At 43.8% G+C, this 14,565-nt stretch overlaps 1 protein-coding gene across 1 annotated transcript; it reads right to left on the bottom strand.

The window, feature by feature from the left end:
- Nucleotides 1-560: 560 nt before the first annotated feature.
- Nucleotides 561-13,759, bottom strand: LOC130131290 (gap junction alpha-3 protein-like). The gene is made up of 3 exons (XM_056300926.1): nucleotides 13,691-13,759; nucleotides 10,942-11,495; nucleotides 561-1,413 (listed from the first exon to the last, which is right to left on the bottom strand). The coding sequence occupies exons 1-3, from the start codon at nucleotides 13,757-13,759 to the stop codon at nucleotides 561-563; spliced, it is 1,476 nt and encodes a 491-aa protein (XP_056156901.1).
- Between the last annotated feature and the right edge of the window lie 806 nt (nucleotides 13,760-14,565).

Here is a 14,565-nt window from a genome sequence, read left to right on the forward strand (position 1 = left end):
ATCACCATAACCTTTCATGCAAGGCATCTGTCCTGACTACCTGTGTGTGTGTGTGTGTGTGTGTGTGTTGTGTGTGTGTGTGTGTGTGTGTGTGTGTGTGCGTGCGTGTGTGTGTATGTGTGCATGTGGCTGTGCATGCGAACCGAGCAAACCATAGCAATCATTAGCATCCTGTTTGGATTTTTTTTTTTGGATTTTTTTTTTTTAACCCACACTTTGAACCCAGGTGCCACGTTTTGCTTCCAGCTTTTTCCAAGAGAATCTCTGATCCTGATCCTTTACACATTTGGCACCTACACATCTGCCTTGCACATCACATGATCCATGAGCATCAGTGGGTATGGATGCAGAATGCATGTGTGGTTTTCAGTATTGAGATAAGAGCAATAATATAAGCGATACTGTGCATATAGGCGTATGTATACATATAGTATGTACTGTATGCACGAGTGAACACATGTGCTTTTGTGTATATGTGTATTATATGCATGTGTGTGTGGGGGTGTATGCATGTGTGTGTTGTGTGTATGTGTGTGGGCGTGAGTGTAAGTGCATTTTAGCTACACAGCCAGGTCATCAGATCGAGCTCGGACGCTGCTGCTCTTGCTGGCGCGACTCAGTCTCCGGATGTCTGTTGCCGCAGGCGCAGGAGGTTTGTGCATCTCCGCCCTGGTTATCATCGTGACGTCATCATCTGCCACCAAACGCTGCGGCGTGGAGCTGCTATCCTCACCGGCTGCCTCCTCTACCTTTGTGAGGGAGGAAAGGAGGGAATGATGAGGGGAAGGGGAGAGGGCCGGCTGCTCCTCTCGTGATGCTGACAGGGGTCTTCCCTGTTCAGAGCAAGAGGAGAAGGAAGGAGAGGGAGGAGGAAGAGGATAGGACGAGGACGAGGTCTTCCCATCCGGGGTGTGCAGCTCCAGCGCCATGTTGTTCCAGTTCTGCTCCATCATTTCGAGTTGCCCACAGCTCCCACCAACACCATCATTGCTGCCGTACAAAAATGTACTCGGGCCCTCAAAGAACAGGAACTTGTCATGGTGGAAAGCTTCAGGGTCTTTCTTGAGCTCGGCCGGCGTGGGAGTAGCGGTTGCCGTGTTGTTGTTTAAAGTGAGCATGCAAGGGGAGGCCCCAGTGGGTCTATAACCTCCGCCCTCGCCCCCCAACATACTTCCGCTGGCGTAGACTGGCAGGCAGTTGAGCACCGGTGGGGAGATCCGCTCAGGAATTGTCTCCAGCTCTCCCACTTCGTCAGAGTCCAATGGTATCGACTCGCAATCAGTTACAAACTCAACGGTGACCCCTTGCTTTACTTTCTTCCAGCCCAGGTGGTAGATCTCCAGCAGGTTGAGCAACAGCGAGACACAGGCCACCGCCAGCATGAAAATGATGAAGATAGTCTTTTCAGTAGGCCTGTGAAAGCAGATTGATAAATGAAGCCTTCTGATTAACACATAAAGACAATACACATCATGGGCCTCATTCATCAAGCGTTCGTTCGTATGTACAAATTTGTTCCTACACAACATGGAGTTTTTATTGCTGAAGTTTCTCACAGACCAGTGTAGAACCTGGGTAACCCCTGAGTTTAGACACCAGTTGGCTAACAATGATGTCTTTGCAAGCCTGGGTGATTGCTCATTGCAAGAGGCAGCCAACAGATGTTAGGGGAAAGCAATTACAAATAACCATCAGGCTTTGCCTCTGACTGGCAGACAATCTTGAGAGCTAAAACAAATTCCATGGGTGTGTAAGAACATACTTGTATGTACAAACTATTGATGAATGAGGCTGATATGGAAAATATTATCATGATAATCATAAGGAATTTCACATGATATCGAGATATATATATATATCGCGATATCGATATGTATCACGATATCTATATGCGCCACGGCATCGGTATGCGTCACAACATCGATATGTATCATGATATCGATGTGTATCGCGACATCGATATGTTTCGCAGTACCTGCTTGCATATAAAGAGATGACATGTTTTAAGAATCCAACTGAGGTTCATCCCATTGAGGTGTTTGGTAATGAATAAGATATCAAACAAAAACTAGTTTTCAAATAATACTCCCTCAAATATTTTCATTTTGTGAGCAAGTTTAGGTAATAGAGTCTCGCTGTCAATTTAGACAACATAATTGTGTATCACAATATCTGAATTTCATCCCAATACAATACCACTGAAAAACAATAAACGATAAAGTTGAATTATTTCCCAGCCCTAATTACAATAAACAACATTATTTCCACAGCAGTTTGAATAATAATACACATATTAAAGAGGTTAACAAATAAAAAAATACATGTGGTAGTACTCTGGGCAACCAACATCCCAAATCTGGTTGTCCAGAGTACTCTGGTCACCAAGATTTTGTATTTTGCTCGTACATGGGTAAAGCCAAAACAGCATAAAGCCAAAATAGAAAGCATCCATTTGTTTGTGCTTATGTTTGTTCTGATAATAGCACTGAACATAATTAAGGTGCTTCATGCCATTTACTGAAGATTCAGCACTGTCATACAAATGTTCTTGCCTTTTCCTTTAAAATCCATAATGCAGTAATGCATGCATCATGATCTGTGGTCTTAAACTACCATTATATTTGGTGTTGCATCTACTTGTCCTCACATCATTTCTCTCCTCTCACACTTAAGAGAACATGAGTGTAGAAAATTAACGTAAAAAAAAATGATTCATGGGTTCCGGAATGGGTGGGGCCCACTTTGCAGTACACTAGAAAGGGAGTTATTACTTTGATAGATAGAAAATTATGGTTTAAATGTTAACAGGAGATAAGAGATTAGAAGGGTTGAATGATAATTCTATCAGCTGAAATTCAGACAACTCATTTTAGGTAACACGTATGTTCGTAGTAGTGATGTCTCAAGTTTTTTTTGTGTTTTTTTTGGATGATCACGATAAATATAATCAGGTACATGAATCTGGACTGTAGTAGTGCAGCAAAAGTTCCCCAAATCAGTTAATACGTTGAGAAGAATGTGCTCGACCCTTGGGGCTCTTAGAGATTTGATTTATATTCAAGGAATTATACTTTTTTCCCCATCTGCAGCTATGATGATTGATTCATTCGTCATATCTTAAGACCTACTTCCATCCACATTGTCTTGTGCAATAGGCAATATACTGATGTGAGATCATGCACAAGTGTGTTTAGGTTTGTGCCCTTATGATAACAGTAAAAAAAATGAATGAGATTATTTAATTCATCCCTAGAAGTCCCCAGAAAATTCCTAGAATTCATCCATAAGAAGTGTTTATGTCTATGCTGAAGGCTTAGATTAATCTTGACATAAATACTAATGTTCCATCGGTTCAACAGCAGGGATAGTTTCAGGGACTCTCCTGGCTTTTGAGAGGAGATGTGTAGTTCAGTAGTTATAGGGGGAAAAAAACCCCAGAATAAAGTTAAACTATAGAGGGAAGAATACAGAAGGTCGAAATGACATTCAAACAAAATTTTACCCCATCTAATTTCAAACAGGTAACACTGCTGAAATATGAATAGGCTATAACACCATTCTCTCCCATCCATCCATCCATTTTCCAAGCTGCTTATCCTAATTAGGGTCGCAGGATGCTGGAGCCTATCCCAGCAGTCATTGGGCGGAGGGCAGGGAAACACCATTCTCTCTCAAAATATCAAATTCAGATAATTAGAGCCAGACAAACCATTTTAAGGCAGGACATGAAGCAGGTAAATTTCAAGCTTGGTATATAAAATATAGAGTCCATTCTGCCATCAGGTATCAGGGGGGCCTTGTGGCTAAAGCCACTGACATTGACACTTTGAAGAGATTCATTATAGGTTTGTGGACATCTGCTGGAACATTACAAGATGCTGGACCTTTCCTGTTTAGGGATAGATCAATGAGTGAACTCTTGTGTAACGGATGATGAAATAGAGGAAGTTATAAGGGCCACCAGATAAAGCTTCTGGTCCCAATGTTGTTACTGTTAAATCCATGTGTTTCTCTATGAGGAGGCAGTTATCCAGCCCCGTACTGCCCACTGCTCCTCACAGTATCTGGATGGGCCAAATGCAGAGAATGGGGATTAATAAAGACTATCTATTCTATTCTATTTTTCTATTCTATTCTATTCTCAGCAGAGTGAACACATCTCCTAAGGAATATGTATATGGACGGTCTTGACAACTCTCCCAGGCCCTGATTTCTCTTTTAGTGGAGAAGGATAAAAGTCCCTGGTAGGTCTCATTGTAGACATTACTAACCTATATCTTTAATTACTCTTGATGTTAGGGTTTTTTAATTTTTTTTTTTAGAAATTTGTTGGAAGGAGTGGTTGCATCTCTACACACTCAAACCAAGTTGGATTTATTCAGAAAAGGGGCGCCTCAGAAAAGGTTTTTTAGGGAGTTGTTCTTTATCCAATGCGAGGGTCTAAGGACAGGATTCTGTGTTGCTGTAAAACCCCTTGAGGCAAATTTGTAATTTGTGATATTGGGCTATACAAATAAAATTGACTTGACTTGACTGTTAGAAATGAAAGCAGTCCAACTGCTGCCATTTTACTTGATGCCAAGAAGGCATCAACTGGTTTGGCTAGATGTTTAAGAAAATTGATAAAATTGTTATACAACCATAAAGGCTAATAGGGTAATTTCCCTTTACTTCAAAATTTGTTGTGGTATATTTGTGGTATATGATAAGGCTCACTTCATCCTCCTCTGCAGTTCTGTTTGGCACTGGCACCCCTCTATGCTGCCATATGCAATGATCCCAACTTTCCTGGGGTTACAGTGGGAGGCTTTGTTCAACTCATGTTGTACAAAGATGATATTTTGCTTTTTGAGACTGATCCAGAAAAAGCAATACCCACACTGCTTAAAGTAAAACTTATTTTCAAAATTTTCTGATTGTAGGGTGAACTGATCAAAGTATGAGACATTCCCCCGAACATTTGTCTTAAAATCTTAATTAACGATGTCTAATTTTGGTGGTCACAGAAGGATATATTTTATTTGAGAATTACAATTCAGATCGCTTTTCAATAAAATTGTCATTGATGTGGAGAGGCGCTCTCCCCTGTTCCTTTCATAATGGGGCAAGGTCATTATACTTAAAGTACCCCTCCACTCAAAAGTGTTTTTCTAATGTTTGTGTCCCCCTAAAATATCTTGCCTTGACTATACTGGCTGTATCTGTACAAAGTTTGTCACTAGAGCAGTTTTCACATTCCTGTACTGGATGAGGAGCTGTCTGGGCACTTCCCTAAAATCTGAGATTCAAACGTACACCAGGTAAACTAGATTTGGTACATCACAAATCGCTGTCTAATATGCAAATGCAGGCCAGGCAAGGAAACCTGAAACTTCTTGCACAGAGCGGACCTGTCAGTACAGAGTGAGTTTGCATTAGCATAGTGAAAGTTCTGCAGCAAACATTGTAGAATGTGCAGTTTTTGGATGTAAACCGGACCCTGGTGCTTCCCTCCACTATCTACCAAAAAAAATCCCGCTATACTGCTAAACTGGTTGAAATTTATTTACAGACATCATGCCTACAAACCTGGAGGGTCTGGGTAGCTGCAATGCTCATTTCAGTGAGGAGTGTTTCCATAACCTAATGCAAAAGTCACTGGGTTTTCACAAGAAATTAGTTTTGAAGTCTGATGCTCTGTTGACTATTCATCCTGGGACTGTGACAGCAAGCGGGAGTCAGTATGTAAGTTATGTACTTCTTTTACTCAACCAGCTGTCAAATGAAACCTTTCTGCATGTAACATATTTCCTTTGTGGCTTATAAATAGTATTAACGATGTTAGCGTTTTGCTAGCTGCTGCTAGTTGTTGGTAATAGTAAAACTGTAAACTATGCATTTAGCTGTCTGTGAATGTTCTCATTCATCCAGGTCATGGTTATCCAAAGGAGTTGAATCCAGTGCAACTGGACTTGATATGTATTTAGCTGACATTTCAAAGTTCAGCCATATAAGATGACGGCGGCCCGAGGTGCGCGGTTTTTCATCCAAAAAACAATGCGGTGTGCAATGTAAACCTCTGTTCTAGTATAGACTTCATTACATTTCGTATAGGCTTCGCCCTCTAAAACTTTAATTAATGGGTTTATCCCTCATGCCCCCACACAGCACTGAAAAACAGTCTACGCCCACGTAATTGTGGGTCCCACTTAATGGCTGCAACTTGACTATATACTGAATCAAGACTGTACAATCGGCTTCCATTTTTCATGAGCTACCGTACTAGAGAAGCACTAGAGAAGACTTTACGAGGAAAAGATGTCTTCAATCAAGCAATTTGATGGTGGCATCAGACTGTGTCCTGCTTGTAACACAGGATACTGTAGCAAATTCAGGAGCAGCCGAGAGTGAACCTGGGTCTCCTGCATCACGGGCGACTGTGCTAACCAGTCAACTAAAGGGTCAGAACCGTTAGCCAACCGGCTAGTGAGTCTACACATCCATGATCGTTATACTACCCCCCTTCGGGACGTGTGTCCCTGCGCTTCAGCATACCAACTCCCTCATGCCTCTGGGCACACGTGCTTCCGATGGCCTCACGGTCTCACCATCTCACTTCTGACACCGACGTAGCATATTCGGGGGCAGCCAGGAACTGCCGCAGCCGGGACGCGAACCCGGGTTGCCCACATCACGGGCAACTATGTTAACCAGTCAACTAACGGGTCTGACCCGTTAGCCAACTGGCTAGTGAGTCTACACATCTGTGATCGTTACAACACATTATGGGCTTCAACCTGCAAAGCCGTTGTGAAGGCTGCCTGGGTCTATAGCACGCTGGCCTGGTGCTCACTCTGCAAGTGACATGCCCCTATAGTGCACGTCTTCCTCAAGTAGAGAAACAGCGCTAGGCGGACGCCTTTGCTGTTGCAGCTGAAGATTTGTGGCCAGTTCAAGACATCTTTTCAGTGGATGAAGCCTTGGACTTGCTGGATCCCACGGATGAGCCAGAGTCAGATGACTCCGCCCTCTCCACTCACGGATCACCATACGGATCGCCCCCAACTTCCCTCCTCCAAGCAGAAGAACTGGAGTTCACTGGCGGTCTGCAGGATGGAAGCCCAGGGTACCCTGGGGTCTCCTTCTCTGCCTCCATTGCCCTGCCGGTGATAGTAGTCCTTGTTTGCGAGCTCCCGGGCATTATTAAGAGAGGGGTTGGCCTACAAGACCCTTATCATGCCACCACAGCAGGAGACCACTCACCTAGACGACACGAGCTGGGTTTTCCCTCTAGTGCAGGAAGCTAAACAGGACCCTGTCTGGCCTCATTTTCTGGCCATTAAGAGGTATCAGGAAGGGGTGTCAGCAGACCCCAGGAACCTGCGGGCCCTTATCTCCACCTTCGTGCCTACCACCAAGACGGAGGGCTTTTTGGAGCATGGGTTTTCTCTTGTTCCTGCCCTGGAGCTCAAGCTATCCGTCTTTTTTGGGGTAAAGAAACAGGCCAGTTCGGTTGTCGGTTGGAGGCTGGTACCGTCCTCCTCTCGGGACATGCTGATGACCCACTTGGCAGATCGGGCACACCAGTGCACCTTCCAAGGTTCGGCGGCAGAAAAAAACATCTCCTTGTTGGCCTTTTCATTGACTAAGTTGGCTGTCCAGACACCTGAGCTACCCGCAGAGAACGTGGCGGAGCTCAGCAAGGTTGCCAGTGCCATTTTGATGCTATGTGCTTCTGTTGCAGTCTCCCAGGCCAGAGTTGTGACATGGCAGACCATGATCCATTGAAATTTATGGCTGCAGCAATACCTCATCCCAGTGGCATCAAAGAAGGAACTGATTAAGGCTCTCATCTGTCTGGATAGACTTTTCGGACCGGGGTTCCAGAACATGGTGGACACCATGAAGTTGGCTTAGGAGGAAGCGGAGACCATCAGAGGTCATGTCACCTGGGCTCCTCCGACTGTATGACCTCCGACTGTATGCCCCTCCAGTCAGTGGCAGGACTGCCATGATCATCAGGAGCCTTGCCAGTGGTTGAGACATCCTGCGGCAGGTGCCGTGACTTCCTCCTGTGTTACCGCTTTTCCACCTCCTCAGATGAGCTCCAAGTGGCCTGCACTAGGACCAACCCTTCTCAGGAGCCTACTCGGAAGCAGAGCAAGAGACAATGACGAGTTGGGGGAATATATGTTTTAAAGTTAATATGGCCTGGCGGCCTGTCCAGGGTGTCTCCCCGCCCGCTGCCCAATGACTGTTGGGATAGGCTCCAGCATCCTGTAACCCCGATTGGGATAAGCAGCTTGGATAATGGATGGATGGATGTTCTGTTGTTTTGAATAAAACACAAAGATCGTTGCAAAAAGAGCTGTTATCCTGTCTAAGACGGTAGCTGTTGAACACACTTCCCCCAATACCGTGTGAGCTGGCAGCCCTTAACCTTTCAGTTGATAGTCTGGCTGGACTCATGTCTCGAAAGCAGAGCATAGCCTCCGATTCTGAATCAGAGTTTTCGTCCACACACAAATTTTTTTACTGAAATTTGTGATGAGACGTCCACGAGTGTGGACAAGCCACCTCGTGTTGACAGGGCTAATTTGCTCTCGCTTGTCAGCAGCGGATCCTCCCATCTCCTTTGGGATGCGAGTGCGAGAGTACCATTACCTCATGTTCATGAGTCTTCCTTTTCTGAACGACAATTTTATGAAAAGAAAGACGCCATGGCACTTGCTCAGCCACCACCGGTGGCAAACTCGTACCGGACGCAGCCTCTGTGTTGTTCCAACCAGCCGTTTCGATACAAGCCCCCCATGAGTTGCATCGGAGAGCTGTCTGATTCACGCAATGGCGTCAAGGGCTCTGGCTTAGCTCGCTCACATGGCAACCGTGGCGCAACAGATTCATACGTACCTGCTCTCAGAGCATTTCTCCGAGGGGAAGCACGTATGTATAATTAACTGTTGGATGAGAGGGCTAATCAGTGCTTCTCCCCCTCTACGGTTCAGCAGGATACTAGAGACAACCCTGTCATCTTAGGATCATTGCCATGCTCTCCGATTGGAGTTGCAAGAGCTCCTGATAAGAGATGCCATTTCCAGTGTTCCCCTGGGCGAGGAAAATCAAGGTTTTTACTCTTGCCATTTCCTGTTCTCAAAAAAAGATGGGGGGAATGAGGCCCATTCACGATCTGTCTCTGTTCAACAGATCAATAATGAACAGACCGTTTTGCATACTGACGATCAAACAGGTGCTGGAATATGTTCAACTGGGCGACTGGTTCACTTCCATAGACCTGAAAGACGCGTATTTTCAAATCCCCATCATCCCAAAATACAGGAAATTCCTGCGTTTCTCATTCCAGGGAGTGCTGTATCAATACAACCGTTTGCCGTTCGATTATTCCCTGGCTCCATGCACGTTTTCCAAATGTGTGGAGACGGTTCTGGAGCCGTTACGCAGGAAAGAGAAGAGAGTATTGTTTTATCTGGACCTGCTTTGGCTTGCTCGCTCTAGGGAGGAAGCTGCCATACAGACGACAATATTAGTGCCGCATCTGTCAAGCCTGGGCTTCACAACAAATTGGGAGAAAAACTCTCCACTTCCCTCTCAGCTTGTCATTTATCTGAGAGTGGAGTTGAACTCAGTCAATATGAGGGCAAGACTCTCTCAACACAGAGTGGAGGCACTGACGGTTCTTCTCCGTCACATCACACCTCAGAAGGTGGTGACAGCTCTCTCTATCATGCGACTGCTGGGCACGATGGCTGCAAGGCGCATTGTGAGTCCCCTGGGTCTCCTTCATGTGAAGAGGCTAGAGATGGTTCATCTGCCAGCGCATCAACCCTGTGCGTCAGCAGGGATGCATGATTTGCATTCCTCCCTCTGTAGGTTCAGATTTAGCCTACTGGAGAAATCCTCATGTCCTGTCGGTGGGGGTGCCTCAGCTGTGTCATACATCTCGGTGTTCACAGATGCATCTCTGTCAGGGTGGGGAGGAACGTGCCTATCCCAGGTGGTTGGGGGACACTTGCCGGTTCACGTGTATCTCCACATAAATGCGCTGGAGCTACTTACAGTGCGTAAAGTATTTCAGCTTTTCGCTCTGCTGCTGCAGAATCAACATGTGTTGATTTTGTCAGTCTTTGTCTGACTTATATATTTTAGCATCACTAAAATGTGTTTGTAACATGGAGACAGGGGATTTTAGTCCACATCTTGAACTAGGTTTGCTGACTCCTGATCTCTTACATGTGCAAAATTTTATTTGTGATCAAGGCAATTGTTGGATTATATTGGCTTTCTCGGATTTGTCAAGAGGAAACATGCCAAACAGTGAGATTGAGGGAGGCCAAATTAATGGAGATTAAATCAAAATTCCCCAAACTGGTACACAAACAGTATTTCAGTTTGTGACCGCCATGATTCATTGTCAACCAACTGAGCAAAACTCGAAAATAAAATCACAGAAAAAAAATTTTCAATTTGTGAACCAGGTTTTGCTTTGCTGACGTTTAGTATGCCAAGACTGAAAACCAGCCGGATAATAAATTTGTCCAGATCTGACGGAGCAATATTAGCTAAGTGCACCAAATTATCTCAAGAAATTGAATTAATTCCAAGTTGTTCATCATGTAATAAGGATAACTATAATAACAGACAAAATCATAATAAATGATAGAAAATATAGAATATACAAATACATAAAAAACCCAACACTATAGGCCTAAATCCTGACTAGAGTCAAATAAGACAAAATTAAACTGAGTCTCTACAGTTCAAAATAACAAGTGTAAATAATGATATGTCATTCTTTTGTGTCAAACATTACTTTATATATATAAAAAAAACAAAAAACAAAGAAAGCTAGCAAGAAAGAAAGACCAAACAAAGAACAAACAACAGAGAATGAGAAAAATCTGAGCAAAGGAGTCAAATGGATAAATGAAATAATCAAAGCCTAACCTGGAGATGAAGCAGTCGACAATATTGGGGCACGGCCAGCGGCCACACTTATAGAGTGGCTTCAGGTGAAAGCCATAGAGGAAGTACTGCCCCAGGATGAAGCCCACCTCAAACAGCGTCTTGAAGATGATGTTGAAGATGTAGGTCCTCAGCAGCGCCCCGCGGATCCGGATCTTCCCATGCTCGTCGCGGATGGGTGGCTTTTCCTTCTTCCCTCCTCCTCCGTCTCCCAACCCGTTGTGGTAGAGCGGGTCCCTGCCCTCCTGGTGTCGGCTGGCCTTCTTCAGCTCCTCCTCTTTCTCCCGCCTCTTCTCCTCCATGCGGACGATGTGGAGCACATGGCCCAGGTAGATGAGGGTGGGCGTGGAGACGAAGATGATCTGCAGTACCCAAAAGCGGATGTGGGAGATAGGGAAGGCCTCGTCGTAGCAGACGTTCTCACAACCGGGTTGCTGCGTGTTGCAGGTGAAGTCGGACTGCTCGTCACCCCACACCTCCTCCGCGGCAGCGCCCAGCACCAGGATACGGAAGATGAAGAGGACCGTCAGCCAAACCTGAAGACGAGGAGGGAGGAAGGAGGGAGAGGCCGCAAATTATAAAAAAGATGGAGGGGATATTAAACAAACAAAAAAAAGTGAGGGAAGGCAAGTGGCAAGAGGAGCTGGAGGATGACAGCAAAAAAAAGTGATGTAGGGTTGATGGAGATGAAGGAAGGAGGGAGCCGAGAGGATGAAGAAAAGAAGGGTATTAGTGGTTTGAAAAGGAAGGTTGGAATCAAGTTTGAGAAAGAAAAGAGTGAAAAAGTTAGAATTTAAGGAGCACTGCTTAAAATATTATATTATATTAAGTATATTAACTTATATATAATATTAAGTATATTAAATATTTCTTATGTTTATTTATTTATTTTGTACTATTTTATTATCCTAGGATGCCTAACAACATCAGGCAAAGGGACAGCCGATGGAAATTAGCCTCTTAGCTAAGCTAACTTGGGTACATTCACATTTGTTTTGAATGTTGATTAATGTACACTGTTCCTTCTCAAATAAATGTTTAAACAGAACTAAACTAAAATGGTCCGACAGTCTCTAAAATCACACAAAAAGAATCATTTACCCGTCAACTATGTAAGATTATTTATCGTCTAAGAACGTTTCCCCTAAGTAACCTAATAGTTTTTTCATCTTTAAAAGAGCACATTTTAGTAAAATAAAGTAAAGTAAAATAAAAAAAAGCTGCTTGAAGTGGTTTTGTCCAATAGTTACATGATTAAACTTAAGTTATGCTTCTGATTAGATAAGAGTATCTTACAATCAATGCAATTTAACCAGGGGTGGGTGATATATACAATATCTTTGACACCATTTTTGATGGGATACCTCTATTGATAATGTGATGATATTTTGCAGATGACTACTGGTGTTTTCATAAGATATTTACTCACGATATAGTGTTGATAAATGATCATTAGTAATGTGGATATGATGACCAAGCAGGTCAAGACAGGCAGTATTCATTTCACTAAAACAGTTGAATAACACGCGCTACGTCCCCCCTGGTGAAACTCCTCATCGTCAGGTGAAAGGAAGCGGCTGGCGACTCCACATGTATTGGAGAAGACGTGGTAGTCTGCAGCCCTCCCCGGATTGGCAGAGGGAGTGGAGCAGAGACCAGGATGGCTCGGAAGAGTGGGGTAATTGGCCGGATACAATTGGGGAGAAAAGGGTGGAAACAATTCCAAAAAATATTGAAAAGAAAAATAATTATCCCACCCAATTACCCAATGGCATATGGCCAGATCTTGTCGAAGACCTCTCTGATTCACGATCCACAGGAAAGAGCCCACAGGTTCAATCTGGGCTATGGTGGTATTGCATTCCTTTTTGTTAAGAGCATTTTATATGTAAATTTGTCAAACTAAGAAGATGGGTCCCTTATTAGAGAAGCTATAGATGAGGGGATTGTTGGGCAAGCTGGTAGCATGGGATGAAGGTAGAGGAAGGAGTTTCATGTTTAGAGAAGTCAGGAAAATAATAAAATAATAATTTGTTTAATTAAATAAATAAAGGGTGCTCAGTCATATTCTTTATAGGGGTGCAAAATCCCTGGCAGCACCCCTGGGAATAAGTTCAGAAAAGTGTCTGACTTTAGTGTAATGCAGCCTTTAAGACCAGGGAACGACAACATTTAAGTCACATCGCCACATTACCAGAAACACAATCCCACATCACCATATCAATATCATATTGATATAACGCTCAGCTCTAAATTTAATTTGCTTCGAGATTTCTGGTCTTTCAGGTTAACAAGTGATTTTTATCTTGTTTCAGATATTATTTTTTCTGGGGATTCTCTTAGTTGAACATGCTGCATTTTGATATGGCGTTTTTACCATGAGGGTTGAGGGACAGAGAGATAGGATGGACTGTGTGGGAGGAAAACTCAAGAGAAAAGGAGCAAGAAGAAGGCAGGGCAGGTAAGGACAATAACGCGAATACAGAAATCACAGTCCAATCAGAGGCAGCAGATTTTAGATCTATGGATGGCCCTGACACTTCCATGTACTGTTGGAGTAGTAGGAGTGTGTGTTGAAGATCAGCCGAGTGAACTGACATCGACAGAGATCTATTTTTACATCAGCCACAGGTGGATGGAGTGTAAGGGGAGAGAGGGGAGAACTTATTAAAAGGAACACAAGTACATGTGTTTTCACAGGCGGTCAAATCTACAACAACCAGTCGATCACCTTGCCAATCACAGTGGAGTGTTCCTGAGCATTCTCCAGCAGCCGGCCTAGAAAGCTCCAGTCACCCATGCTTCACACAGTTTCTAGCCTTGGGAGAGGAGAAAAGATCAGGGTGAACAGCACAAAAACACTTTGGTCAACAAAGACTTTGGGGGAAAATGGAAGGAATCAGGGAGGAAGAGGAGGGCGGGCCGAGGGGCGGGAGAAGACAAGGAGGGTAAATGATGAGATTAAAGATGGGAACTGGAGACAAGTAACAGGCAGCATGAAAAAATATGGAAGTTGCAGGGAGGGATATATTTTTCCGAAATCAGTAAATTATGATAAAGGAGGAGGAAAACATCTATATTGAAAGAGGTTGGAAGGATAAAACAAAAGGTAAGGTAAGAGAGGCTATAGTACCGGCGAAGGAACTCAAGTCATATCAGTAATAGATTTCCAGTAAACTACTTTGAGGAGGTTTCTGTGCTGAGCAAACTAGAACTGGCTGTAATCCCCCTGGAATCAGGTCTAGTGTTATACAATTTGATAAATCCAAACTAACAATAGCGGCAAATTTAGTATTTTATGATGGTCAAGCGAGAGTACAGAACACTTTGCCCCTGGAGGCACTAAAGCCATTATCTACGTAAGCCAAAAAAGACTCTCCAAATAACCATTATAGAGCATATAGAATATGAAATATAAGAGGCTATTGTTTTTTTTACAAAGCTTCTTTCTTTTTACATCTTAGTTTGCCAACCCAGTCCTGAACTATCCCCACCCAGCAGATCTCATTGTAACCCTGCATAGGTGGACCTGCTTGGACTTATTCAACCAATCACATTATTGCACTCCACGCAGTTTGTGCTCATGGTGGAAGTTTTGAAATTCCT

This window comes from Lampris incognitus, chromosome 21 (assembly GCF_029633865.1).
Source record: "Lampris incognitus isolate fLamInc1 chromosome 21, fLamInc1.hap2, whole genome shotgun sequence".
Classification (NCBI taxonomy): Eukaryota; Metazoa; Chordata; class Actinopteri; order Lampriformes; family Lampridae; genus Lampris; species Lampris incognitus.

Excerpts from the sequence above, each read along its gene's own strand:
- LOC130131290 (XM_056300926.1), bottom strand. The coding sequence starts at position 13,759 with ATGGGTGACTGGAGCTTTCTAGGCCGGCTGCTGGAGAATGCTCAGGAA. Across the intron at positions 11,496-13,690 it reads ACTCCACTGTGATTGGCAAG|GTTTGGCTGACGGTCCTCTT; the intron begins GTGATCGACTGG and ends CCTCGTCTTCAG. Across the intron at positions 1,414-10,941 it reads GTCGACTGCTTCATCTCCAG|GCCTACTGAAAAGACTATCT; the intron begins GTTAGGCTTTGA and ends CTGCTTTCACAG.